This window comes from Nerophis lumbriciformis, linkage group LG03 (assembly GCF_033978685.3).
Source record: "Nerophis lumbriciformis linkage group LG03, RoL_Nlum_v2.1, whole genome shotgun sequence".
NCBI lineage: Eukaryota > Metazoa > Chordata > Actinopteri > Syngnathiformes > Syngnathidae > Nerophis > Nerophis lumbriciformis.
Genome location: NC_084550.2, coordinates 24,168,103 through 24,193,007, shown reverse-complemented (window position 1 = coordinate 24,193,007; position 24,905 = coordinate 24,168,103). Strand labels below are relative to the sequence as shown.

At 42.7% G+C, this 24,905-nt stretch overlaps 4 protein-coding genes across 5 annotated transcripts in view; 1 reads left to right on the top strand and 3 right to left on the bottom strand.

Annotated features, from left to right (window-relative positions):
- Positions 1-24,905, top strand: part of LOC133581730 (E3 ubiquitin-protein ligase RNF212B-like) — a 54,584-nt gene that overhangs the window by 26,334 nt on the left and 3,345 nt on the right. The window lies entirely within an intron of this gene.
- Positions 318-4,792, bottom strand: homeza (homeobox and leucine zipper encoding a). Its single transcript, XM_061935795.1, has 3 exons — positions 4,343-4,792; positions 3,229-3,314; positions 318-2,888 (listed from the first exon to the last, which is right to left on the bottom strand). The coding sequence occupies exon 3, from the start codon at positions 2,859-2,861 to the stop codon at positions 924-926; it is 1,938 nt and encodes a 645-aa protein (XP_061791779.1). The 5' UTR covers positions 2,862-2,888; positions 3,229-3,314; positions 4,343-4,792; the 3' UTR covers positions 318-923.
- LOC133575755 (uncharacterized) lies at positions 7,784-11,265 on the bottom strand. The gene is made up of 2 exons (XM_061928577.1): positions 8,355-11,265; positions 7,784-7,992 (listed from the first exon to the last, which is right to left on the bottom strand). Exon 1 carries the CDS (start codon positions 11,127-11,129, stop codon positions 8,631-8,633), a length of 2,499 nt encoding a protein of 832 aa, XP_061784561.1. The 5' UTR covers positions 11,130-11,265; the 3' UTR covers positions 7,784-7,992; positions 8,355-8,630.
- Positions 19,420-24,905, bottom strand: part of dhrs1 (dehydrogenase/reductase (SDR family) member 1) — a 30,985-nt gene continuing 25,499 nt past the window's right edge. Inside the window, exons 6-9 of one of the 2 annotated variants that reach the window (XM_061935815.1) lie at positions 24,704-24,844; positions 24,545-24,611; positions 19,770-19,850; positions 19,420-19,684 (exon numbers count right to left, since the gene is read on the bottom strand). In XM_061935815.1, the coding sequence (XP_061791799.1) occupies positions 19,548-19,684; positions 19,770-19,850; positions 24,545-24,611; positions 24,704-24,844 (426 nt within the window). In that variant the 3' untranslated portion in view covers positions 19,420-19,547. Of the gene's footprint in view, positions 19,685-19,769; positions 19,851-24,544; positions 24,615-24,703; positions 24,845-24,905 lie in introns of both variants that reach the window. The other variant, XM_061935807.1, reaches the window with a different exon arrangement.

The window sequence follows — 24,905 nt, the reverse complement described above, 5'->3', positions numbered from 1 at the left end:
CTTTGTTTGTAAAATATATCTTTATTAGTATTTATTTAATATAATAATATAATTTTATGATTACGGTTTGGGTTCGGTGAATGCGCATATGAAACTGGTGTGGTTCGGTACCTCCAACAAGGTTAAGGACCACTGCCTTATAGAGTACCGTTAGGACAAAGCGTGTTTTTAAAGAATCAATGAGTGCAATGAGTTACAGTATCAGCATTGTACGACGCTCTCTCGGCACAGTAAAATGGGACAAGTGTGTGAATGTGAAGTGTTTCAACAGAATGGCTACAAGAATCAAGGGACAAATTCAGGGAACATATTACAAATTGAAAGAAAAAGGTTGAAATGTTTTAATCTAAACCTGTATAAGTTAGCAAACAACAGCAGGTTTAAGAAGGACAGTGTTTGTACATGAAATTGTTGGACTTATCAAACATAATCGCAGCAGGCTCCAAATCCAAAGTGCAAGATGTCAAATTAAAAAGGGAAAATGTCCAGTGTGCATTCTTTGTAAGAATAATGTTTTATAAAGGAATGATTACACAAAGTCATCAGAAAATCTTGTCAGCAGTCTCACCCGCTGTAATCGGTACCAAAAGAACCACCGTTTTAAATTGCTGCTACAAATAGCTAGTCTGCAGTTTATACAGTATTCAACTAAAAAAAGGATACAAAATATATCAAACCAGTGTACAAGTTTCTGTCCTATTTACATTTACACGGGCTGCAAAAATCTTCAGTTTCAAATATATTAGGATAAGCAGAAAATGAAGTAAAAACACATACCGCAAACCTTCATTTGGGTGTGTACTTGGAAGACTAAATGTTACAATCATGCTTCTAATAAAGCAATATAAACCAAGCCACAACTAAGCTTGCTGGTAGAAATGGCATGACGATTATTACAAAAATGTCAGTATGCTTGCATTGCTTTAATCTGTAACAATGGGTTCTTGGCCAGTCTCCACAACCTGAGCTGAAAACCAATCTCGCACCTGCTGGTAGCTCATTTTTGACTTATTGCATAGAGTGTCGAGATCTTTTTCATTGAGTGGGCCAGTTGAGAGGAAATAGTTAACCAACGGCTGGACATTTGGGAAATCCGCAGAGGTTCCGTTTGCTGGAGATTTACGTTTGCGGCTACCTCCAACCCGCATAGATGTTCCAGAGCCGTTGGTTAAGGCAGCACTACTTTGCTGGGCAGCGAGTTCTGCCAAGAATTTGTCACGGACGCCCTTGACCCATCGGAGCTGGCCGTTTTTAACTGCATAACGTGTGTCCCCGAACCACTGGATAACGTCGGCTCGAGGTAAACCTGTAATCTTAACAAGTTCTGTGTATTCTTCGCTCTTGGGCCATTGGCAGAGCAAGAAGTGCTCCTTTAATAAAGCCAACTGCTCCTTGGTCTTTCTTGGTCTGCCAGCGGTTGTCCGAGAAGCAGATGTAGATGCTACTGACTGGGGTTGGTTATTGCCTGTGGCTGAAAGGGCTGACTTCTTTGATGTACTGATGCCGTTTGGGGGATGTTTGTATGGTGATGCCGTAAGTGGTGGTGTTCCAGAGGGGGAGGGGGAGGCAGATGATTTGACTACTTCAAGCGGTTCCTGTGCAGGAGTACCTTGGTCAGGCTTGCTGGGCTTAGTCAGCTGTAGAGGTTCTTCTTCACTCTGTTCGCCGTCTTTGAGACTGTCTCCGTCACCAGAAAGATCTTCTACCGTTTCATATCCCTCTGCCTCAAGATCTCTTTCCCCAAATGCCTCAAGGCTGTTAGACAAGAAGGTCTGAAAAAAGTGTGAACTACTCCCCACATTGCTTCGGGCTGCCTCCTGGCCCTTCGCGGCATTCAACTGACGACCCTTTTGTGTCGTAAGTGGAATAGGTTCACTTTGTTGCTCCTGTTTACCCCCTCCAGCTGTGAGGTTAGAAAAGCTCTGGGCTGCTGCTAGGCTTCCTCGCCCGACTCTTAGCTGGTAACGGCTGTCGCTGAACCATTTGCGGATGTCGTTGCGGCTCAAGCCGGTCTCTTCCTGCAAACGTCTGAGCTCTACTTCTGCAGGCCAGTTCTCTCTCAAAAAGCTTTTGCGAAGTGCGGCAAGCTGAGGCTTAGACTTTTTGTAGCGCCCGTGGCGATGTTGTTGGCGTGAGGACACGGAAAGGTCTAAAGAGACCTCAGCAGCAGCACTTGATGGTGTGTCACTCGGTGGGCGGTAGAAGTAGGAATCCTGAGGAGGCGGTAGTGTGGAGACGAAACACGGGGATGTGGATTTGGTTGGTTTATAAGAATCTGGTGATTCACATTTTGGTTTATTCTTCTGTGGAGTCAAAGTGGGCGGAACCTCCTCTACTTCAGAATCTTTATCCACAATGACTTTGGCTTCCTCTGTTTTAGTGGAGTCATCCGAAGAATATGGCACCGACAGTTTCTGACGTGTCTCCTCTATTTCCTCTGATGACCAGCTGATGCCATATTTGATTCTCTGTACCATGAACCAAACCTTTACTTTGTCCAAAGGCAAAGAACACACCCTGGCTAGAGTATTAACCTCGAGCGACGACGGGTAAGGAAACAAGTTAAAGGCTTGGACCAGTTCTGGGATGGAATCAAGTTCACTTGTTTGATCAGAGTGTGTCCACACCAGTTTGAGTTCCTCTGACACAAGGGGCAAGCACACAACAGAGTTGTGGTTAGTGGTGAAACTGGTCGCCGAGCCCGAGTTGCCTTCAGATGAATTGGAAGAATGGTGCAAATCCTTAAGAGCGTGTTTATCTTCTGGCTTGACTTCGCCAGCGGCCTTTGTCTTTTTGGCATGCAAGAATTTCCTGGCACCAAATATTCCAACGTTGCCATTTTGTTCTTCATAAGTCGCCATCGGGGTGATCGAATTAGGGTCTTAGACCTGGAAGGAGAAATATATATTTTCAGCTTGTTTTGAAAAAGGTCACACTAACAAATACATATGCTAATGTCTTTAGAAGTTTCAGTTCGCCCTCATTGTTGAAGTCAGTTATCGGACAGCTGTTTCCCTTCCCCCCCTACTTTGAACTCCTTATTCTGAACTCCCACTGCAACGAGTTGTATACCCCGGTCCAGACTGGGTTCCCCTCCCCCCAAAGTGTGGTGGTGGCTGACTTTTGTTTTGTGAGAGCGGGGAGGGTGGGGGACTGGTCGCAAAGGGTGGGAGCATGGAGAATGAACATCCATGAGAGAAAAAAAACCCTCACGGTTTACGTTCTCACCCTTTTCTTGTCGGGCTTTGTTCCACTTCCACAAGTCTTCAAAGATAAACGGAGCCACTTCACGTCGACAACACACGACCGTGAATCTGCGAACAGAGATGAAGAAAATAGACTGGATGAATTTGCATAACACAAACATCTTTGCTATGTTTTATGATGTTAAGCAACAGTTAAGGCAACTTCATGATACAACTTGTATCACGGGTTATTTTGGACCTATAATAGTGTAAAATAACGATAAATAAACTATGTAGCCTTTTAAGAGTACAACATTTAAATGGAAAAGGGAGAAAATAGTGTGTTAAGTGGCTTCAGCTAGGCATGAAATTAAAACCAGGGGAGACAGGGGCCTTCTCTGTGGTCGGCCCTAAGCTCTGGAACACTCTGACCCTCCATGTTCGAACCGCTCCCACAGTGGAGTGCTTTAAGTCTCGTCTTAACACCCACTTTTATTCTCTGGGCGTTTAACACGACGCGAGTTGCGTGGTGTTCTGTGTTTTTAAATTTCCCCCCCTCCATGTTCTGAAGCGCTCCCACAGTGTTGTGCTTTAAGTCTCGTCTTAAGACCCACTTTTATCCTCTGGCTTTTAACACTATGTAAGTTCATTCATTGTTTTGATTGGTTTTATCCTTTAAAATGTTTTTTTGATCATTTATTTTTACACTGGTTTTATATTTATGTATTGTGTTTTTATCCAGTCGTTGGCGGAGCGAAGGATAGTATTGTTTTGAATACTTTTGTGCAGCACTTTGGAAACATTGTTGTTGTTTAAAATGTGCTATATAAATAAAGGATGAAAATGTGTAGCCACAGCATGAGCCAACTCTTAATACCACAACATTCGTCATTGGTGACCTATTGGAACAAATGGCGGTGATGTAATACTTTACCCGCCCTAGTTTTTTTTAGTTGTATCTCAACATCGGCGTGTATTTCCTTTCATATCGTCTTTTTTGTGGGTACAAACCGAGGGAAAAAAGTTGGTACTAGTGCCAGTAACAATGGTAAGTAATGGTGCCTCTACCCCCTTTATGGCGTACTAAGTAAAACGCTTCAGTGCACTTTAGCGCCACGCTCCTTTTTTTTTTTTTCAAAATCCAAAAATAAACTCACCGAAAATGCCGAAAACGATTCCAAAGATGATCGCGATCGAACAAGAAGCAGGAATACCCAGTTTCAGTTTCGGTGTAGGCGGCTTCCAAATGGCCGAAGTTTAGCGGAAGACCGAGGACACAATGCCCGTCCGTCTGTCGGCTTGACCCTCGGCGTCTTCCACCGAGCACCTCCAAGGATTACCGCACAACCAAACGCCGTAAACCCGGACTTCTCGTCGAGTCTTCCCCCGCTTTTAAAAAAAAAAAAAAAAATCCTTTCAACGCCGACCGAGAGGTGTGTAGTTCCGCCGCAATGCCTGCTCGGGTCCGCGCTGGCTTTTGTTCTGCTGAGAAGTGTTTCCACTGTCCGGCCACATCGAGGCGAGGCGGAGCTGCAACACCAGGAAGCCCAGCGAGGCCCAACTGACTGTCACGGCCTCAGCGGGGTGGGTGTGCCAGTCGGGCCGGGGAAGGCTTCACATTGGTGGGAGGAGGCGTCTGTACAACAAATCCGGGGCAGTGGGTTAAAAAAAAAAAAAAAAAAAAAAAGGCCAGCCACATTGCTCTGCCCCATCACATGTAGGCCACGATATCTGAAAATAATAATCAATATAATACCAGAAACAAATTGTATGTCTTACTTTCAATTGTAGTGGAAAGTGGGTATTGATTTTACTTAACTGCAGAGAGGACTGGGCATTAATAACATAAAGAAGGATGAAGCGCTGGCTGTCCAAAGTCGGGACCCGGGGTTGACCGCTCGTCTGTGCATCGGTTGGGGACGTCTCTGCGCTGCTGACCTGTCTCCGCTCGGGATGGTCTCCTGTTGGCCCCACTATGGACTGGACTCTCACTATTATGTTAGATCCACTATGGACTGGACTCTCACTATTATGTTCGATCCACTATGGACTGGACTCTCACTATTATGTTCGATCCACTATGGACTGGACTCTCACTATTATGTTAGATCCACTATGGACTGGACTCTCACTATTATGTTAGATCCACTATGGACTGGACTCTCACTATTATGTTAGATCCACTATGGACTGGACTCTCACACTACTAGGTTAGATCCACTATGGACTGGACTCTCACTATTATGTTAGATCCACTATGGACTGGACTCTCACAATATTATGCTAGATCCACTATGGACTGGACTCTCACTATTATGTTGGATCCACTATGGACTGGACTCTCACTATTATGTTAGATCCACTATGGACTGGACTCTCACACTACTAGGTTAGATCCACTATGGACTGGACTCTCACTATTATGTTAGATCCACTATGGACTGGACTCTCACAATATTATGCTAGATCCACTATGGACTGGACTCTCACTATTATGTTAGATCCACTATGGACTGGACTCTCACACTACTAGGTTAGATCCACTATGGACTGGACTCTCACTATTATGTTAGATCCACTATGGACTGGACTCTCACAATATTATGCTAGATCCACTATGGACGGGACTCTCACTATTATGTTTGATCCACTATGGACTGGACTCTCACAATATTATGCTAGATCCACTATGGACTGGACTCTCACTATTATGTTAGATCCACTATGGACTGGACTCTCACAATATTATGTTAGATCCACTATGGACTGGACTCTCTCTATTATGTTAGATCCACTATGGACTGGACTCTCACAATATTATGTTGTATCCACTATGAACTGGACTCTCACTATTATGTTAGATCCACTATGGACTGGACTCTCACTATTATGTTAGATCCACTATGGACTGGACTTTCACACTATTATGTTAGATCCACTATGGACTGGACTCTCACTATTATGTTAGATCCACTATGGACTGGACTCTCACTATTATGTTGGATCCACTATGGACTGGACTCTCACTATTATGTTAGATCCACTATGTACTGGACTCTCACACTATTATGTTAGATCCACTATGGACTGGACTCTCACACTATTATGTTAGATCTACTATGGACTGGACTCTCACACTATTATGTTAGATCCACTATGGACTGGACTCTCACACTATTATGTTAGATCCACTATGGACTGGACTCTCACTATTATGTTAGATCCACTATGGACTGGACTCTCACACTACTAGGTTAGATCCACTATGGACTGGACTCTCACTATTATGTTAGATCCACTATGGACTGGACTCTCACAATATTATGCTAGATCCACTATGGACTGGACTCTCACTATTATGTTAGATCCACTATGGACTGGACTCTCACACTACTAGGTTAGATCCACTATGGACTGGACTCTCACTATTATGTTAGATCCACTATGGACTGGACTCTCACAATATTATGCTAGATCCACTATGGACGGGACTCTCACTATTATGTTTGATCCACTATGGACTGGACTCTCACAATATTATGCTAGATCCACTATGGACTGGACTCTCACTATTATGTTAGATCCACTATGGACTGGACTCTCACTATTATGTTAGATCCACTATGGACTGGACTCTCACAATATTATGTTAGATCCACTATGGACTGGACTCTCTCTATTATGTTAGATCCACTATGGACTGGACTCTCACTATTATGTTAGATCCACTATGGACTGGACTCTCACTATTATGTTAGATCCACTATGGACTGGACTCTCACACTATTATGTTAGATCCACTATGGACTGGACTCTCACACTATTATGTTAGATCTACTATGGACTGGACTCTCACACTATTATGTTAGATCCACTATGGACTGGACTCTCACTATTATGTTAGATCCACTATGGACTGGACTCACTGCTCCCCTCACCTCCCAGGGGGTGGAACAAGGGGATGGGTCAAATGCAGAGGTTAATTTCACCACACCTAGTGTGTGTGTGACTATCAGTGGTACTTTAACTTAACTTGAATTTTCCCAGGTCTGTGCTATACTATACTTGCCCATCAGCATATTTTAATGTAAAAAAGAATAATGAATTGCTAATGAGATACATTATCACAACATTTTCTTTTGTAACCTGTAGCACAAAGTTGAAATGTCAAAGTTTGGTTTAGATACAGCAAATATAGACCTACGTTACTAAATGGCCTTGCCGCATCCTTTAATTTTTCTTCATGCAACCCTCCGTGCAAAGGTGTGGATACCCCTCATGCAAGGAAAGAGGGCATTTATCCAACTTCTTGTGGCATGGCACAGTGGTAGGGAATCACTGAAATAGTGCAAGATGCCTGATTGCTGCGGTACAACCACGTGACCGGGAGGCACTTCCAGGTTTGACTCAGTGGGAAGGCATTCCACATGGCTGTTTATTTACCTCCTGCAATGCATATGTCAGCGTATTAAACGTTATAGAGGGAAATACACAGGCTAGATATCATCACAAAATAGCTGAATATGATGGTTTTGTTGAACTTATTCTTGCATGGGTAACTACATATTTGAAAGACATAATTGAATGCTATGCAATCCTTTTTTTATATAGGCGTAATATTATCATTTGAAGTTGCTCCTCTGTTCCAAACCAAGTATTTTACTGTCATCTATAATTATGTGTATCCTGCCTTCCTTAAGCACACTTGTACACGAAGGCAGTAAGTTCAACACCTTCCGCTCATCAAAACTCTGAACACCAGGTTGACTGATGGAGGCCAGGTTTATTGACAATTGCAAGGGTAAAACTGTTGGGACACAAACGTTGTAAATTTAAATGCATGAATTAAATGAACTTAATAATGTCATATCACAGACCACAGATTATCAAGTATTGCATTTGAATTAAATCTAAGTTTAACTTTGTCACACACCACTGTATGTTTTTTTATGATTAATAATATCAGTGACATATATGCTTTCTACTGTTTAAATTATCTTAAGTAACAGTACAACAAACGTCCACTAGATGGCGGCAGATGACAACAAATGAAAGTTAGCCGACGTGAACAGGTAATGCAATCAGAGATCGCTAACATCATAAAACACACACATTTCACAGCTAAATATGACCCATTGTGTACTACAAACATTAAATATGGGTACATACCAACGATGCCACGAACAGCATAAGATGTGATAGTTGTTTGCTGAGAAACACGAGGAATGAGGCGGAGTTGTGCGCACCTGTCTGAAATACTTCTGGAGTCTAAACACGTGACCTATCTGCGTGTTTCTTAAAGGTACAGTTCACTTAACAGAACCAACTGAAATGACTCGGAAATAAACACACTAAATAAAGTAATCTTAATAACTGTGGCAGAACACTCCCCGCCTGGCATTATCAAATGTCATCACTTAAATGTCCCTACAGCTCTTATTGTTCCTAATCAGGAGCAAGGAGGAGGACTGTCTCTGAAATGGGATGCAGGAAGAGTTTAGTCCCATCTTTCCTGTAGACCTTGATCTCCACTTGCCGCACCTTACCGTCTTTGCTTGGAAAGACTTGAGTAATCAAGCCCAGAGGCCACTCGTTTCTTGCAAGCTGGTTGTCTTTGAGAAGGACAATACTCCCAAGCTGAAGGTCTGGGGTGGAGGCCGTCCACTTTCTCCGTGGTTGAAGTGATGCAAGGTATTGTTTCTTCCATCTACTCCAGAAAGTTTGGGCAAGATGTTGGACTTGACGCCACTGGGACTTGCGAAGGTCTTTGATCCAATCACCGACTGGGGCAGAAGGAATACTCACCTTTTGGGTGAGGAGGGTCGCTGGAGTAAGGATGAGGGGGTCGTCCGGGTCAGTCGACACTGGGATCAGAGGTCTGGCATTAATGATTGCAGCAACCTCTGCCATCAGTGTAGTGAGTGCTTCGTGAGTGAGTCGTGAAGCTCCCAGCTGGAGGAACATGGAGTCCAGAATCCTTCGTGCTACTCCAATCATCCTCTCCCATGAACCACCCATATGAGAGGCGTGAGGAGCGTTGAACTTCCATTCACATCCTTGATCCAAGAGATACTTCTCGACCGAAGCATTAATGATGTTTGAGGAGATCTTCAGCTCTTTACACGCGCTGACAAAGTTAGTTCCTCGGTCTGAACGAATAAGCTTCACAGGGCCCCTAACAGCAAGGAAACGCCGAAGAGCGTTGATGAAGCTTGACGTGTCGAGAGATTCTATTACCTCAATGTGGACAGCTCGAACACTCATGCAGGTAAATAACACTGCCCACCGTTTACTCTGAGCGAAGCCACCTCTTGTACGTCGTGAAGACACAGCCCACGGTCCGAACACATCCAAGCCAACATTTGTGAATGGAGGTTCAGTAGAGAGGCGATCTTCCGGAAGGTCGGCCATCTTCTGTGTCTGATGGGGGCCTCGTAGTTTACGACATATGACGCATGCATGAATCACACTGCTCACCCGTCTTTTTCCACCAACTATCCAGAATCCGGCACTGCGTATGGCACCCTCGGTGAACAGTCGCCCTTGATGTTGAGTTTTCTCATGATGGTGTCGGATCAAGAGTACTGCTACATGATGACTGCCGGGAATAATGATGGGGTTTTTCTCCTGTTGCTGAAGTTGAGCTTCTTTGATACGACCTCCAACTCTCAGAAGGCCATCATTATCAATGAAGGGATCGAGGGCTTTGAGGGGGCTGTCTTTAGAAAGACTTTCCTCCTTCTGCAGACAGCTGTACTCATCAGCGTAGATCTCCCGTTGAACAGTGCAGATGATGATTTGCTCAGACTGTAAGAGTTCGTTTGTAGAGATCACCGCGTGACAGAGATGGGAGTCTTTGCAAACATTGTCTTTGGTTGCAGAGTTCTTCTGGAAGTGGCGAGCAATATGGATAAGGTGACCGACTGCATGGGTCAACGATTTCCAACTTGAAAACTTGGAGAAGCGTTGAGATCCAAGTAGTCTGCTTGACATGGTTGTGCTCATTGTTGACACTAGCGGACGAATGTCTGGATCTGATGAAGGGTCAACTAGCTCAAAGTTGTCTTCTTCAGACTGGTTTTTCAAGGGCTCTTTCAGAAATAGGGGTCCACACAGCCAGCTGGTATCTGAGAGATGTGCAGCTATAACGGACCTTGTAGCGATATCTGCCGGGTTGAGTTCTGTTGGCACATGTTGCCACTGTTCAGGGCGATAAGACCTTCTTATCCTTAATACTCGGTTGCTGACGTACACGTAGAAGCGTCTGGTCTCATTCTTGATGTAACCGAGTACTACCTTACTGTCGCTGTAAAAGATAGTCTCATCCAGTTGTGTGTCGATCTCTGAGGAGATGAGCTCTGCCAGTTCTACAGCAAGGACAGCTGCGCAAAGCTCAAGCCTCGGCACCGTATGTTCATTAAGGGGGGCCAACTTAGCCTTTCCCATAGCAAACCCTACATGGATGGTACCCTCTGTATCTGTTAGCCTGAGATAGGCTACTGCAGCGATTGCCTTAGTAGAGGCGTCACAAAAGACACATAGATCTCGTCGCAACATTCCTGCCAGAGAGGGTTCTGCATATGTCCGAGGTACCTGGAGACTTCCCAGATCTTCTAGAGACGATCGCCATGTGACCCATGTCTGTTTCATGTCTGGTGGAAGGGGAGAGTCCCAGTCGCCGTGGTCTCTTGTAAGCTCTCGTAAGATGGCTTTGCCTTGAATAGTGACTGGGGCGATAAATCCAAGAGGATCGTAAATGCCATTAACAGTAGACAGGATGCCTCGGTGGGTGAAGGGTTTCTCTTCATCGCTCACCTTGAAGACGAAGGTGTCGGACATCAAATCCCAGTTGAGGACCAGACTGCGTTGCATGGGAAGATCATCAGCGCCAAGATCCAAATCTTTGAAGTTGTTGGCATGATCACGGGATGGGAATGCCTCCATTACGTCTCTCCTGTTTGAGGCAATTTTATGCAGTCGCACGTTTGATGCTGAGAGAGTGTCTTGCGTTCTCTTTAGTAGGTCCACTGCTGCTTCTACAGAAGAGAAGGATTTCAAGCCGTCGTCCACGTAAAAGTCCCGATTGACGAACTGTTTGACGTCAGGGTCTCCAAACTCTGTGCTCTTCCGGAGACAGTAGATAGCCACTGCGGGGGAAGGGCTCTTGCCGAAGACGTGGACTCTCATGCGGTAGTCAATAATGTCTTTGGATGGGTTGTTATCCCGGAACCACAGGAACCTCAAGAAGTTACGGTCCTCTTCCCTGACGATGAAGCAGTAGAACATCTGTTCAATGTCTGCTGTTACTGCTACAGCTTCTTTGCGGAACCTGAGAAGTACCCCAAGCAGACTGTTGTTGAAGTCGGGCCCAGTCAACAAGACATTGTTTAATGACACTCCTCCATGCTGAGCACTTGAGTCAAACACAATGCGAATGTTTCCAGGCTTCTTCGGGTGGTACACACCAAAGGTTGGAAGATACCAGCGCTCTTCGTCTCCCTTCAGAGGTGGTGCTACTTCTGCATTATTTTTTTGAAACATATTTTCCATGAAGGTGAGAAAATGTTGTTTTAATGCAGGCTTCCTTTCAAGACTCCGTCTCAGTGATGAAAGTCGATTTAAGGCCTGTACTTTGTTATCGGGAAGACGACGCCTTAGTGACTTGAAAGGCAGCGGAGCTACCCAACTGTTGTTTTTATCTTTCTTTAAGTTGTCTCTCATGATTTTCAAGAAAGAAATGTCCTCAATTGATGGAGCAACTTTGTCATCATCCCTTGTCTGTTGAAACACTGTGGAGCCCAACTCCTCAGCTTCTCGACTGCATGTAAGAATCCCTGTTGTCTGTATCTTAGGATAGTCTTTGTACTGAAACTGACTGCACCTCTCTTTCACCTGCAGGGTGTTTGGGCATGGTTGAAAGATGGAGGGGCGTTTCCATTCTGCTGTCTGGGTATGGAAGGCATTTACACTGTCTGGCTTGTGCACACCTCCCAGGCAGACGTTACCAACTATCACCCACCCCAGGTCGAGTTTCTGTGCATAAGGAGCATCTCGAGGGCCGTTCAACTGTTTGCGAACTTTGTGGGCTGCGATAATGTCTCGCCCTAGGAGAAGCATAATGGGTGTATTCTGTTCGAGCTCTGGGATGAATTGAGCAATAGACTTCAGGTGGGGGTGATTAGATGCAGCATTGGGAGTTGGGATCTCTGATCTATTGTTAGGGATGTCGTTGCATTCAACCAGACTTGGTAGAGGAAGACTGACTTTCCCGTCCATGGATTCGATCTGGTAACCTGTAGCTCTTCTCCCCATGGTTTCTGTTACTCCCGAACAGGTTCGGAGAGAGTATGGAGAGGGGGATCCTTGCACTTTGAAGGTGTCGAAGAACTCAGACCGGGCCAAGGATCTGTTGCTGTGTTCGTCAATGATAGCGTAGACCTTTATTGCCTTCTCTTGACGGTTGACGGGGTAGATTTTAACCAAACAGATTTTAGAACATGACCTGTTGCTTTGATCACCACCACAGACTGTAGTGCAGCTGCTGGCAACTTCTGAAGATGTTGGCTCCCCGCCATGCTTTGAAGAGGGGTATGGCTCCTCTGTCTGTGGTGCTGGTCCTGGATGAAGAGCAGAGTTATGTTTCTCACTCCCACATTCAGTGCATGTGGCCGTATACTTGCAGTCTCTAGCCATGTGTTTTGAAGATGTGCAACATTTAAAGCAGATCTTGTGTTCTCTGAGGAATGCTTTCCTTTCTTCTATGGGTTTATCTCGGAAAGCTCGACATTTCCTCAGAAGGTGGGGTTTTTTATGAATTGGGCAGTGACGTTCGGGGTTCTCAGCTTCATCACTGTATTCTGTAGGAGAGACGTCCATCTTGTGGACTGATATTTCTTTTGGTTTGGTTGTTCTAAAGGTCTTGTCCGTCATTGCAATGTCAGCTTGAACAGCAAAGTTGAAACTAGGGTCATTTCTGATTTTAGCCTGATGGAAAATAAAGTCCACAAATACTTCAAAGGGAGGGAATGAGACTCGACAACGTTCTTTGTAATCGGACCCAACAGACAGCCATTTCTCTTGCAGATTAGAGGGCAACTTCTGGACAAGAGGACTTATTCCTCTGGCTGTGTCGAGGTAGTGAAGGCCGGGAAGAGTTCCATCTGTCTTGGCCGCCTGCAGTTCCATAAGAAGGTCACTGAGCTAATGAAGTTTTGCATAGTCTTTGCAGGTGATTTTGGGGAAGTTGCTGATGCGTTGGAAGAGTGCCTCTTCGACAACTTCAGGGGCTCCGTAGCATGCGTCCAGCCTGTCCCATATCATCTGAAGTCCTCTTTGAGGTTGGCTAGTGTTGACAGCTCGAATACGTTTTGCATGTTCTCCTGACTCTTTCCCAAGCCACTTGACCAGCAAATCCATTTCCTCGCTGCATGTTAGATGAAGTCCTCTTACTGCGTTTTGAAAGGACTGTTGCCAAGCGCTGTAACTCTCCGGCTGGTCGTTGAATTGAGTCATACATGTAGTAACCAGTTCACGTCGAGCGAAATATCTGATGACATCACTCATATCTGATCTGTCATGATGAGCATTATGAGGAGTGTTACTGGACATGGCGGGATACTGAAAACCATTATTACTTGATCCCTGTGGGTTATGATAACCTTGAGTATTCTTGAAGGGTAGGGGCGTGGTCATAGAGGGTTGTGGCTGATTTACAGTTACTCTGCTTGCTGCTGTTTGTGTGATGTTGGAAGCAGCTGGCCTCTCTACTGCTATGGACTGGAGAGCATGGTGATAGTTTCTTGGTGCTGGGTCTAAACATAGATGGCTGCTTTCATTTTGAGAAGGAAAATGAGGATGTGGATGCAGTGCCGGGGTTGAATGTGTGTGTAGCTGACCAACACTGTCCTGGATGAAGGGGTGAAGAGGGGCGTTGGATTGTGTGCCTCGCTCACGAGCACCATCCTGAGCGTATTCTTCTAATGCTACAGACGAATGTTCTTTAGACTGTTCAGTGACATATTCTCTGGTCCGCCCTAGAGGATCACAGGGAATCTCTTGAAGTGGGAGCTTCTTGCTACTTTGCACACTGCCATCCATGTTGAACGCTGCTTCTAGCGCCTCAGCCTCCGCTTCAGCTACAGCTGCATCTCTTTCTAGAGACAGTTTCATCATTCGTGCTTCTAATTGGGCTTTTTCCATTGCTAGGATCATGTCTTTTTCTGCAAAGTTCAGTCGTGCTTTTGCTGCCTCTGCGTTGGCACGGGCTAAAGCCGCAGCATTCCCTGCAGATGATTTTGTGGAGCGTGATGTGTAGGATCTAGACTTCAGCGACCGCTCCTTTGAATCCATGATGTATGTTCAGCGTGAAACTGTGTTATCTTATGCGATGAAGTCGTTGTTTTACTATCCTGCCTTCCTTAAGCACACTTGTACACAAAGGCAGTAAGTTCAACACCTTCCGTTCATCAAAACTCTGAACACCAGGTTGACTGATGGAGGCCAGGTTTATTGACAATTGCAAGGGTAAAACTGTTGGGACACAAACGTTGTAAATGTAAATGCATTAATTAAATGAACTTAATAATGTCATATCACAGACCACAGATTATCAAGTATTGCATTTGAATTAAATCTAAGTTTAACTTTGTCACACACCACTGTATGTTTTTTTATGATTAATAATATCAGTGACATATATGCTTTCTACTGTTTAAATTATCTTAAGTAACAGTACAACAAACGTCCACTAGATGGCGGCAGATGACAACAAATGAAAGTTAGCCGACGTGAACAGGTAATGCAATCAGAGATCGTCTAACATCATAAAACACACACATTTCACAGCTAAATATGACCCATTGTGTACTACAAACATTAAATATGGGTACATACCAACGATGCCACGAACAGCATAAGATGTGATAGTTGTTTGCTGAGAAACACGAGGAATGAGGCGGAGTTGTGCGCATCTGTCTGAAATACTTCTGGAGTCTAAACACGTGACCTATCTGCGTGTTTCTTAAAGGTACAGTTCACTTAACAGAACCAACTGAAATGACTCGGAAATAAACACACTAAATAAAGTAATCTTAATAACTGTGGCAGAACAATGTGACTGCAGATGCTTCAATGGTGTCAAGTTAATGTTTTTCTTTAATTTTTAGTCAGATGCTGCCTTGTTCGATTCCAAAACTATGACATGATATGAAGAAACGGATTTATTCATCTAGTTTATGAATAGCGGACTGTTTAGAAAGGCTAAACAACACAGCGCGAACCCATCCCATTTCAAATGTTCCTTAAGAAAACTACTAATCGGTGTAGTACAGTCATGGTCAAAAGTTTGCATACACTTGTAAAGAACGTAATGTCAAGGCTGTCTTGAGTTTCCAATCATTTCTACAGACCACAGAACTTTCCTCCAGAAGGTCTTATCTTTGTCCATGTGATGTCAGATGAAACACAAATTGAGCTGTTTGGCCGCAATATGTTTGGAGGAGAAAAGGTGAGGCCTTTAATCCCAGGAACACCATCCCTACCCCAACCGTCAAACATGGTGGTGGTAGTATTATGCTCTGGGCCTGTTTTGCTGCCAATGGAACTGGTGCTTTACAGAGAGTAAATGGGACAATGAAAAAGGAGGATTACCTCCAAATTCTCCCGGACAACCTAAAATTATCAGCCCGGAGGTTGGGTCTTGGGCGCAGTTGGGTGTTCCAACAGGACAATGACCCCAAACACACGTCAAAAGTGGTAAAGGAATGGCTAAATCAGGCTAGAATTAAAGTTTTAGAATGGCCTTCCCAAAGTGTGGACAATGCTGAAGAAACAAGTTCATGTCAGAAAGCAACTGGGTAACACAGGGTACACTGACAAAGCTTAACCTATTGTTACTATAACAATCTACAAGGTTAATATAGTTGGTTTCTCTTTCTTCCCCTCTATTTATCTGCTTTCTTTCGTATTTCAAATTATCATTACGTATATGTATTGTTGCATTTGAACAACTGTATTGTTGATAATAGAGGTAATTATTGTTATTATTCATTATCAATAGTGCTATTTCTATTGGTGTTTGTGTTGCTGATGTTGTTCTGTTGTTGTTGTTGTCTCTCTGTCTTATCCCCCTCTTGTCCCCGCAATTTCCCCCTTTGTCTTCCTTTCTTCCTCTTTCTATCCCCTCCTGCTCTGGCCCAGCGGCACCAAATAATAATATAAATACATTTGATAAAGTCAAATACAAATAAGGCAACAAGAGAAGTATCCCACACTTCTCTTTTGTAAAGTAAATGTGTACAGCCAATATGGGCATCTACATCTACTATATGATGTGTCTGAGGAGCTGGACAGGACAAAAAAATAACAAACAAAAAAAAATAACAATTTGATTTATTAAGACGACAGCCTGAAGAAAGCATACACTTTTCTACAGTCATTGGTGACGTGGGCTACATGTCAGAGAATGATGGCTGCCATTAATATTAATGCTTACATAAATTATTACACTACTGTCAAATTAAGTAAGAGAAAGAAAGAAATCACATGGATCAGAGCAACCTTTTATTTGATAAGTAGCATATGCAAAATAGCAATAATAAGTTATAACAGAGCTGTGATTTTGTATATTGCATTTTTTAAATGTAAACATTATGTCATGTCTGTGTAATCATGTTTTGTTTTAGTCATGTCATGTTTTGTTTTGTTTAGTTATTGGACTCTTTAGTTTCTGGCTTTTCACTCCCTTGTCTTGTTTCCATAGTTACCCATTAGTTTCACCTGTTCCACGTTTGAACTCATTGTGCACTCTTGTTTGTCACCATAGCAACCCATTAGTTTTCACCTGCCCTCACGACTCACGCACCTGTCTTTAATGGTGGGGGATTAGTGCTGGGAACTGTCCTGGTGGGGTGACTCCGCTTCGCCATGCTGACGACATACTGTCATGACTTGGTCCTGGGTGTTTGCTTTTCCGGGATGCAACGGAAAGTTGGCTCGGGCGAGACGGGAATGTAAGTACATTTTTATTTAAACACTATAACTACAAAAAAAGGAAGTAAACAAAAGGCGCGCACAATGGCGGAGAACAAACTATGAAACCAAAAAGACTATAAACATGGAACAAAAACTTACTTTGGCATGGGACATGAAGCAGGATCTAAGAGGATGAAGAGTGTGTAGAGCATAATTGTGGGTTGTCGTCAGCATGGCGAAGCGGAGTCACCCCACCAGTACAGTTCCCAGCCCTATTCCCCCACCATTAAAGACAGGTGCGTGAGTCGTGAGGGCAGGTGAAAACTAATGGGTTGCTATGGTGACAAACAAGAGTGCACAATGAGTCCAAACGTGGAACAGGTGAAACTAATGGGTAACTATGGAAACAAGACAAGGGAGTGAAAATCCAGAAACTAAAGAGTCCAATAACTAAACAAAACAAAACATGACATGACTAAAACAAAACATGATTACACAGACATGACACATTATAGGTAATTGTTGACTGCACTTACGTGTCATATAAAGACTGAGCATAACTTCATATTTTTCTAAAATAATATGAATAAACATTTACTTAATGCACAAAAAAAGTCACTGCAACAAAGGACAAAATTAATCTTTCATTTGAATTTGAGCATTTAAAGCACCGCATATGCTATGAGAATGCTCTGTCATATACAAACGCCATTTGCCAAGTCCAATAATTAAGATCATCCGTTATTGGAGAATTCTTTGAATAAACATGAACCCTTCACAATTGGACATGAAACATTAAATTGAGCAGAAAACACATTTTCTATAGCATCCATGTAGAAAAAGATGAAATTCTATTAAATGTTATTTATTTTTTGCGTACAAAGTTGGCTTTGCATTTCTTCATTCAGATTGTACAGTGCAGGGCACTACACTATATACTTTTGTTATTGCAAATAAAGAGGGGAGAAATTACCTACAGTTGTCGTCAAAAGTTTACGTACACTTGTAAAGAACATAATGTCATGGCTGACTTGAGTTTCCAATCATTTCTACAACTCTTATTTTTTTGTGATAGAGTGATTGGAGCACATACTTGTTGGTCACAAAAAACATTCATGAGGTTTGGTTCTTTTGTGAATTTATTATGGGTCTACTGAAAATGTGACTTGGTCAAAAGTATACATACAGCAATGTTAATATTTGCTTACATGTCCCTTGGAAAGTTTCACTGCAATAAGGCGCTTTTGGTAGCCATCCACAAGCTTCTGCTTGAATTTTTGACCACTCCTCTTGAAAATTGGTGCAGTTCAGCTAAATGTGTTGGTTTCCTGACATGGACTTGTTTCTTCAGCATTGTCCACACGTTTAAGTCAGGACTTTGGGAAGGCCATTCTAAATTGAAAAGAATTTGGAGGTAATCATTATCCCATTTACTCTCCGTAAAGCACCAGTTACATTGGCAGCAAAACAGGCCCAGAGCATAATACTACCACCACCATGCTTGACGGTAGGTGTGGTGTTCCTGGGATTAAAGGCCACATCTTTTCTCCTCCAAACATATTCCTGGGTATTGTGGCCAAACAGCTCCATTTTTGTTTCATCTGATATCACATGGACAAAGATAAGACCTTCTGGAGGAAAGTTCTGTGGTCAGAACAACAGGACAATGACCCCAAACACATGTCAATAGTGGTAAAAGAATGGCTAAATCAGGCTAGAATTAAGGTTTTAGAATGGCCTTCCCAAAGTCCTGACTTAAATGTGTGGACAATGCTGAAGAAATGTCAGAAAAACAACAAATTTAGCTGAACTGCACCAATTTTGTCAAGAGGAGTGGTCAAAATTTCAAGCAGAAGCTTGTGGATGGCTACCAAAAGTGCCTTATTGCAGTGAAACTTGCCAAGGGACATGTAAGCAAATATTAACATTGCTGTATGTATACTTTTGACCAAGCACATTTTCAGTAGACCCATAATAAATTCATAAAAGAAGCAAACTTCATGAATGTTTTTTGTGACCAACAAGTATGTGTTCCAATCACTCTATTGCATAATCAAGACAGCCATGACATTATGATCTTCACAAGTGTATGTAAACTTTTGACCATGACTGTATATTATTTTGTTATTGCAAATAAATAGGGGAGAAATTACTTACATGTCTTGAGATAGCTGTGTTTTTATATGGCTATTACTTTTTTACCGCAGCCGTGTTTTTTAGCTAAAACTTTCCAAGTACACATTAATAAATAAAGCAGAAGAAATGTCCTTTGAGAAGATCCAATTTAATGATTGCTGGAATGTTTAAAGTGTCCACTCACTTTTTGTGAGCGACTGCAGTTGTTACTTTCATATTCTACCGGGAGTGTGTTCATGCTGATAGTGCAAGTGTTTAAAAGTGGTTGCTGGCCAAGGGGAGCAAAAAGCGTGGCATTCTTATGAATGAAGGGACCAAAGATGAGAGCCAGGAGATATATGGGACTTGTGTCAACAGGAACTTTAGGGAGGTGAAGTCAGTGATGCTGCGCCCTGGAAAAAAAAAAGCAGACCATGAAACAGAGCAGGTGGTCAACATACTTTTTCTTCAAGTTGTATTATTCCAAAGTGGATTTACCGTCGACATCTTGGATCCCATAGCGCCTGGCCAGGTCACAGGTCATTAGAATTTTCCCAGTCAGCGACATCAGGTTTTTATCTTTTAAAACAGAATGAGAAATGACAAACTCACTGAAATAGTCGGCAGTTTATAAATGGACAACATTGAAACGTGACCGAGTCAACCTCCTCCTACTTGGTCAAAAACAAGAGAAACTATGATTATCTTAATCTAAATACATTTAAACCACTTACTTGTGGTCTAGATCTTGCTTTGGTCTAAATTTTGCGCCACAGTCACATTTATTACCTGTTTTTTTTGAGTCTATCTGCAAAATGTTGGTTTCTGTAGGCGTTCCCAGAGTGCAAATGAAACTGTACATTAGTGTTGTCCCGATACCAATATTTTGGTACCAGTACCAAAATGTATTCCGATATTTTTCGGTACTTTTTGATACTTTTCTAAATAAAGGGGACTACATAATATTGCATTATTGGTTTTATTTTAACAAAAAATCTTATGGTACATTAAACATGTTTCTTATAGCAAATTTGTCCTTAAATAAAAATAGTGAACATACTAGACAACTTGTCTTAGTAGTAAGTAAACAAACAAACGTTCCTAATTTAGTCTGCTGACGTATGCAGTAACATATTGTGTCATTTATCTACCTATTATTTTGTCAAAATTATTACAAACAAGTGGTAGGAAATTAAAGGCCTACTGAAAGCCACTACTACCGACCACGCAGTCTGATAGTTTATATATCAATGATGAAATCTTAACATTGCAACACATGCCAATACGGCCGGGTTAGCTTACTAAAGTGCAATTTTAAATTTTGCGCCGAAATATCCTGCTGAAAACGTCTCGGTATGATGACGTCAGCGCGTGACGTCACGGATTGTGGAGGACATTTTGGGACAGCATGGTGGCCAGCTATTAAGTCATCTGTTTTCATCGCAAACTTCCACAGTATTCTGGACATCTGTGTTGGTGAATCTTTTGCAATTTGTTCAGTGAACAATGGAGACAGCAAAGAAGAAAGCTGTAGGTGGGAAGCGGTGTATTGCGGCCGGCTGCAGCAACACCAACACAGCCGGTGTTTCATTGTTTACATTCCCGAAAGATGACAGTCAATCTTTACCATTGGCCTGTGGAGAACTGGGACAACAGAGACTCTTACCAGGAGGACTTTGAGTTGGATACACAGACGCGGTACCGTGAGTACGCATGTAGCTGCGGCTTCCAAACATTTGATCGCTTGCCCGTACGTGCGTGCCGCTATGTGCATGTCACGTATGTAACTTTGGGGACTTTGGGGAAATATATGTGCTGTATGAACTTTGGGGAGGTGAACGGTACTTTGGGCTGTGGGATTGAGTGTGTTGTGCAGGTGTTTGAGTTGTATTGGCGGGTTATATGGACGGGAGGGGGGAGGTGTTTGTTATGCGGGATTAATTTATGGCATATTAAATATAAGCCTGGTTGTGTTGTGGCTAATAGAGTATATATATGTCTTGTGTTTATTTACTGTTTTAGTCATTCCCAGCTGAATATCAGGTCCCACCCGCCTCTTACAGCATCTTCCCTATCTGAATCGCTCCCACTGCCCTCTAGTCCTTCACTCTCACTTTCCTCATCCTCGAATCTTTCATCCTCGCTCAAATTAATGGGGAAATCATCGCTTTCTCGGTCCGAATCGCTCTCGCTGCTGGTGGCCATGATTGTAAACAATGTGCGGATGTGAGGAGCTCTACAACCTTTGACGTCACGCTACTCGTCTGCTACTTCCGGTACAGGCGAGGCTTTTTTTTATCAGCGACCAAAAGTTGCGAACTTTATTATCGATGTTCTCTCCTAAATCCTTTCAGCAAAAATATGGCACTATCGCGAAATGATCAAGTATGACACGTAGAATGGACCTGCTATCCCCGTTTAAATAAGAAAATCGCATTTCAGTAGGCCTTTAATTATTAATCAACTTGTTCATTTACTGTTAATATCTGCTTACTCTCTCTTTTAACATGTTCTATCTACACTTCTGTTAAAATGTAATAATCACTTATTCTTCTGTTGTTTGGATACTTTACATTAGTTTTGGATGAGACCACACATTTGGGTATCAATCCGATACCAAGTAGTTACAGGATCATAAATTGGTCATATTCAAAGTCCTCATGTGTACATATTTCCTGAGTTTATAAACATAATGCATATATATTTTTTAAACTAAAGATGTTGTGATGCCAAAAAATATCGATGTAATCATAGTAGTATCAACTAGATACGCTCCTGTACTTGGTATCATTACAGTGGATGTCAGGTGTAGATCCACCAATGGCGTTTGTTTATATTGCGGCGTCTCGGAAGAGTTGGTGCTGCTTTTTTGAGCCAAGGCACTTTTTTGTTCATTGAAAAAATGCGGAGGCACACCACCAGCAGAAATCATTAAAAAACTGAAACTCAGCAGCCGATATTGACAATAAAAAGTTGTTTTCGCAATTGTTGGATATGACTTTAAACCATAACCAAGCGTGCATCACTATAGCTCTTGTCTCAAAGTAGGTGTACTGTCACCACCTGTCACATCACGCCCTGACTTATTTTTAGTTTTTTGGTGTTTTCCTGTGTGTAGTGTTTTAGTTCTTGTCTTGCGCTCCTATTTTGGTGGCTTTTTCTCTTTTTTTGGTATTTTCCTGTAGCAGTTTCATGTGTTCCTTGACCGCTATTCCCCGCACCTGCTTTGTTTTAGCAATCAAGAATATTTCAGTTGTTTTTATCCTTCTTTGTGGGGACATTGTTGATTGTCATGTCATGTGCGGATGTACTTTGTGGACGCCGTCTCTGCTCCACAGTAAGTCTTTGCTGTCGTCCAGCATTCTGTTTTTGTTTACTTTGTCGCCAGTTCAGTTTTAGTTTCGTCCTGCGTAGCCTTCCCTAAGCTTCAATGCCCTTTCTTAGGGGCACTCACCTTTTGTTTATTTTTGGTTTAAGCATTAGACACCTTTTTACCTCCCGCTGTTTCCGACATCTACAAAGCAATTAGCTACCTGCTGCCACCTACTGATATGGAAGAGTATAACGTAATAAGTCTGCCGATCTCCAGACAGTACAGACACTCAATAACGGCACATTATTTGCGTATTATAATTACTGGTTTGCAAAAAAAATATTTTTAACCCAAATAGGTGAAATTAGATAATCTCCCACGGCACACCAGACTGTGGTTAAAAAACACTGTTGTGGAGACGGTCAGAAAGCGGCTTGAAAATAGCCTGTAAAACATAATCCATGCAACATTTTCACCAAAGAACCAACATTACATGTTATGTAGAAGGACGTGTTTTAAGTGTAGAAAAAAAATCATAATATGACCCCTTTAATGTGCCTTATGTTCCGAAAAACACGGTACAAGAATTAGTTTTTTGATGCTGGCTGAAATAAAGTATATCATAAAATGCATGAGGACAGTTTGATGTCAAAAACCTGTAGACATTTTAAAGTTAAGTTAAAAGTTAAAGTACCAATGATTGTCACACACGCACACTAAGTGTGGTGAAATTATTCTCTGCATTTGACCCATCACCCTTGATCACCCCCTGGGAGGTGAGGGGAGCAGTGGGCAGCAGCGGTGGCCACGCACGGGAATCATTTTTGGTGATTTAACCCCCAATTCCAACCCTTAATGCTGAGTGCCAAGCAGGGAGGTAATGGGTCCCATTTTTATAGTCTTTGGTATGACTCGGCCGGGGTTTGAACTCACAACTAGAGATGTCCGATAATGGCTTTTTTGCCGATATTACGACATTGTCCAACTCTTAATTACCGATTCCGATATCAACCGATACCGTCGTGGAATTAACACATTATTATGCCTAATTTTGTTGTGATGCCCCGCTGGATGCATTAAACAATGTAACAAGGTTTTCCAAAATAAATCAACTCAAGTTATGGAAAAAAATGTCAACATGGCACTGCCATAATTATTATTGAAGTCACAAAGTGCATTATTTTTTTAACATGCCTCAAAACAGCAGCTTGGAATTTGGGACATGCTCTCCCTGAGAGATCATGAGGAGGTTGAGGTGGGCGGGGTTAGGGGGGTGTATATTGTAGCGTCCCGGAAGAGTTAGTGGTGCAAGGGGTTCTGGGTATTTGTTCTGTTGTGTTTATGTTGTGTTACGGTGCGGATGTTCTCCCGAAATGTGTTTGTCATTCTTGTTTGGTGTGGGTTCACAGTGTGGCGCATATTTGTAACAGTGTTAAAGTTGTTTATACGGCCACCCTCAGTGTGACCTGTATGGCTATTAACCAAGTATGTTTTGCATTCACTTGTGTGTGTGGAAAGCCGTAGATATTATGTGGCCGGCACGCAAATGCAGTGCCTTTAAGGCACGCCCTCAATATTGATGTCTGGGTGGAAATCGGGAGTAATTCAGGAGAATAGTTGCCCCGGGAGATTTTCGGGAGGAGCACTGAAATTCGGGAGTCTCTCGGGAAAATCGGGAGGGTTGGCAAGTATGACTGGGAGACGCAACTGCTCTGTACTTCTCCCTACGTCCGTGTACCATTCTGTACAGCGTCGTTTTAAAAAGTCATACATTTTACTTTTTGAAACCCATACCGATAATTTCCGATATTACATTTTAAAGCATTTATCGGCCGATAATATCGGCAGTCCGATATTATCGGACATCTCTACTCACAACCTACCGATCTCAGGGCGGACACTCTAACCACTAGGCCACTAGGTGTTTTAAGGTCTATTGTACGAATAATAACAATCCTACCTTTAGCAAGGTTGACAATACACAGGCCGCTGAATTCCGTGGTCTCTCCATTGGCAAACAAGTCAGTATACTCGAGAGAAAAAAACATTTATTTAGCCACAATTTGTTGACGTACATTCTACACATACCAATCTTCCGCTGGAGAGGAGTCTACTGTACCTTGGATTCTACATTCTGTTGTGCACCATCCTCCATGAACTGAGATATCAGCTCCGTATTCACCGGTCCCGGCCACAGACTGACAGAGGCCACTCCTCTACTTCGCAGCTCAATACCCATGTCTATTGCCATGCGATCACACTGTAGGAAAATACAACACAAAAAAATGGTTTAGGTTCAGTTGCATCAATCTTGGATCTGT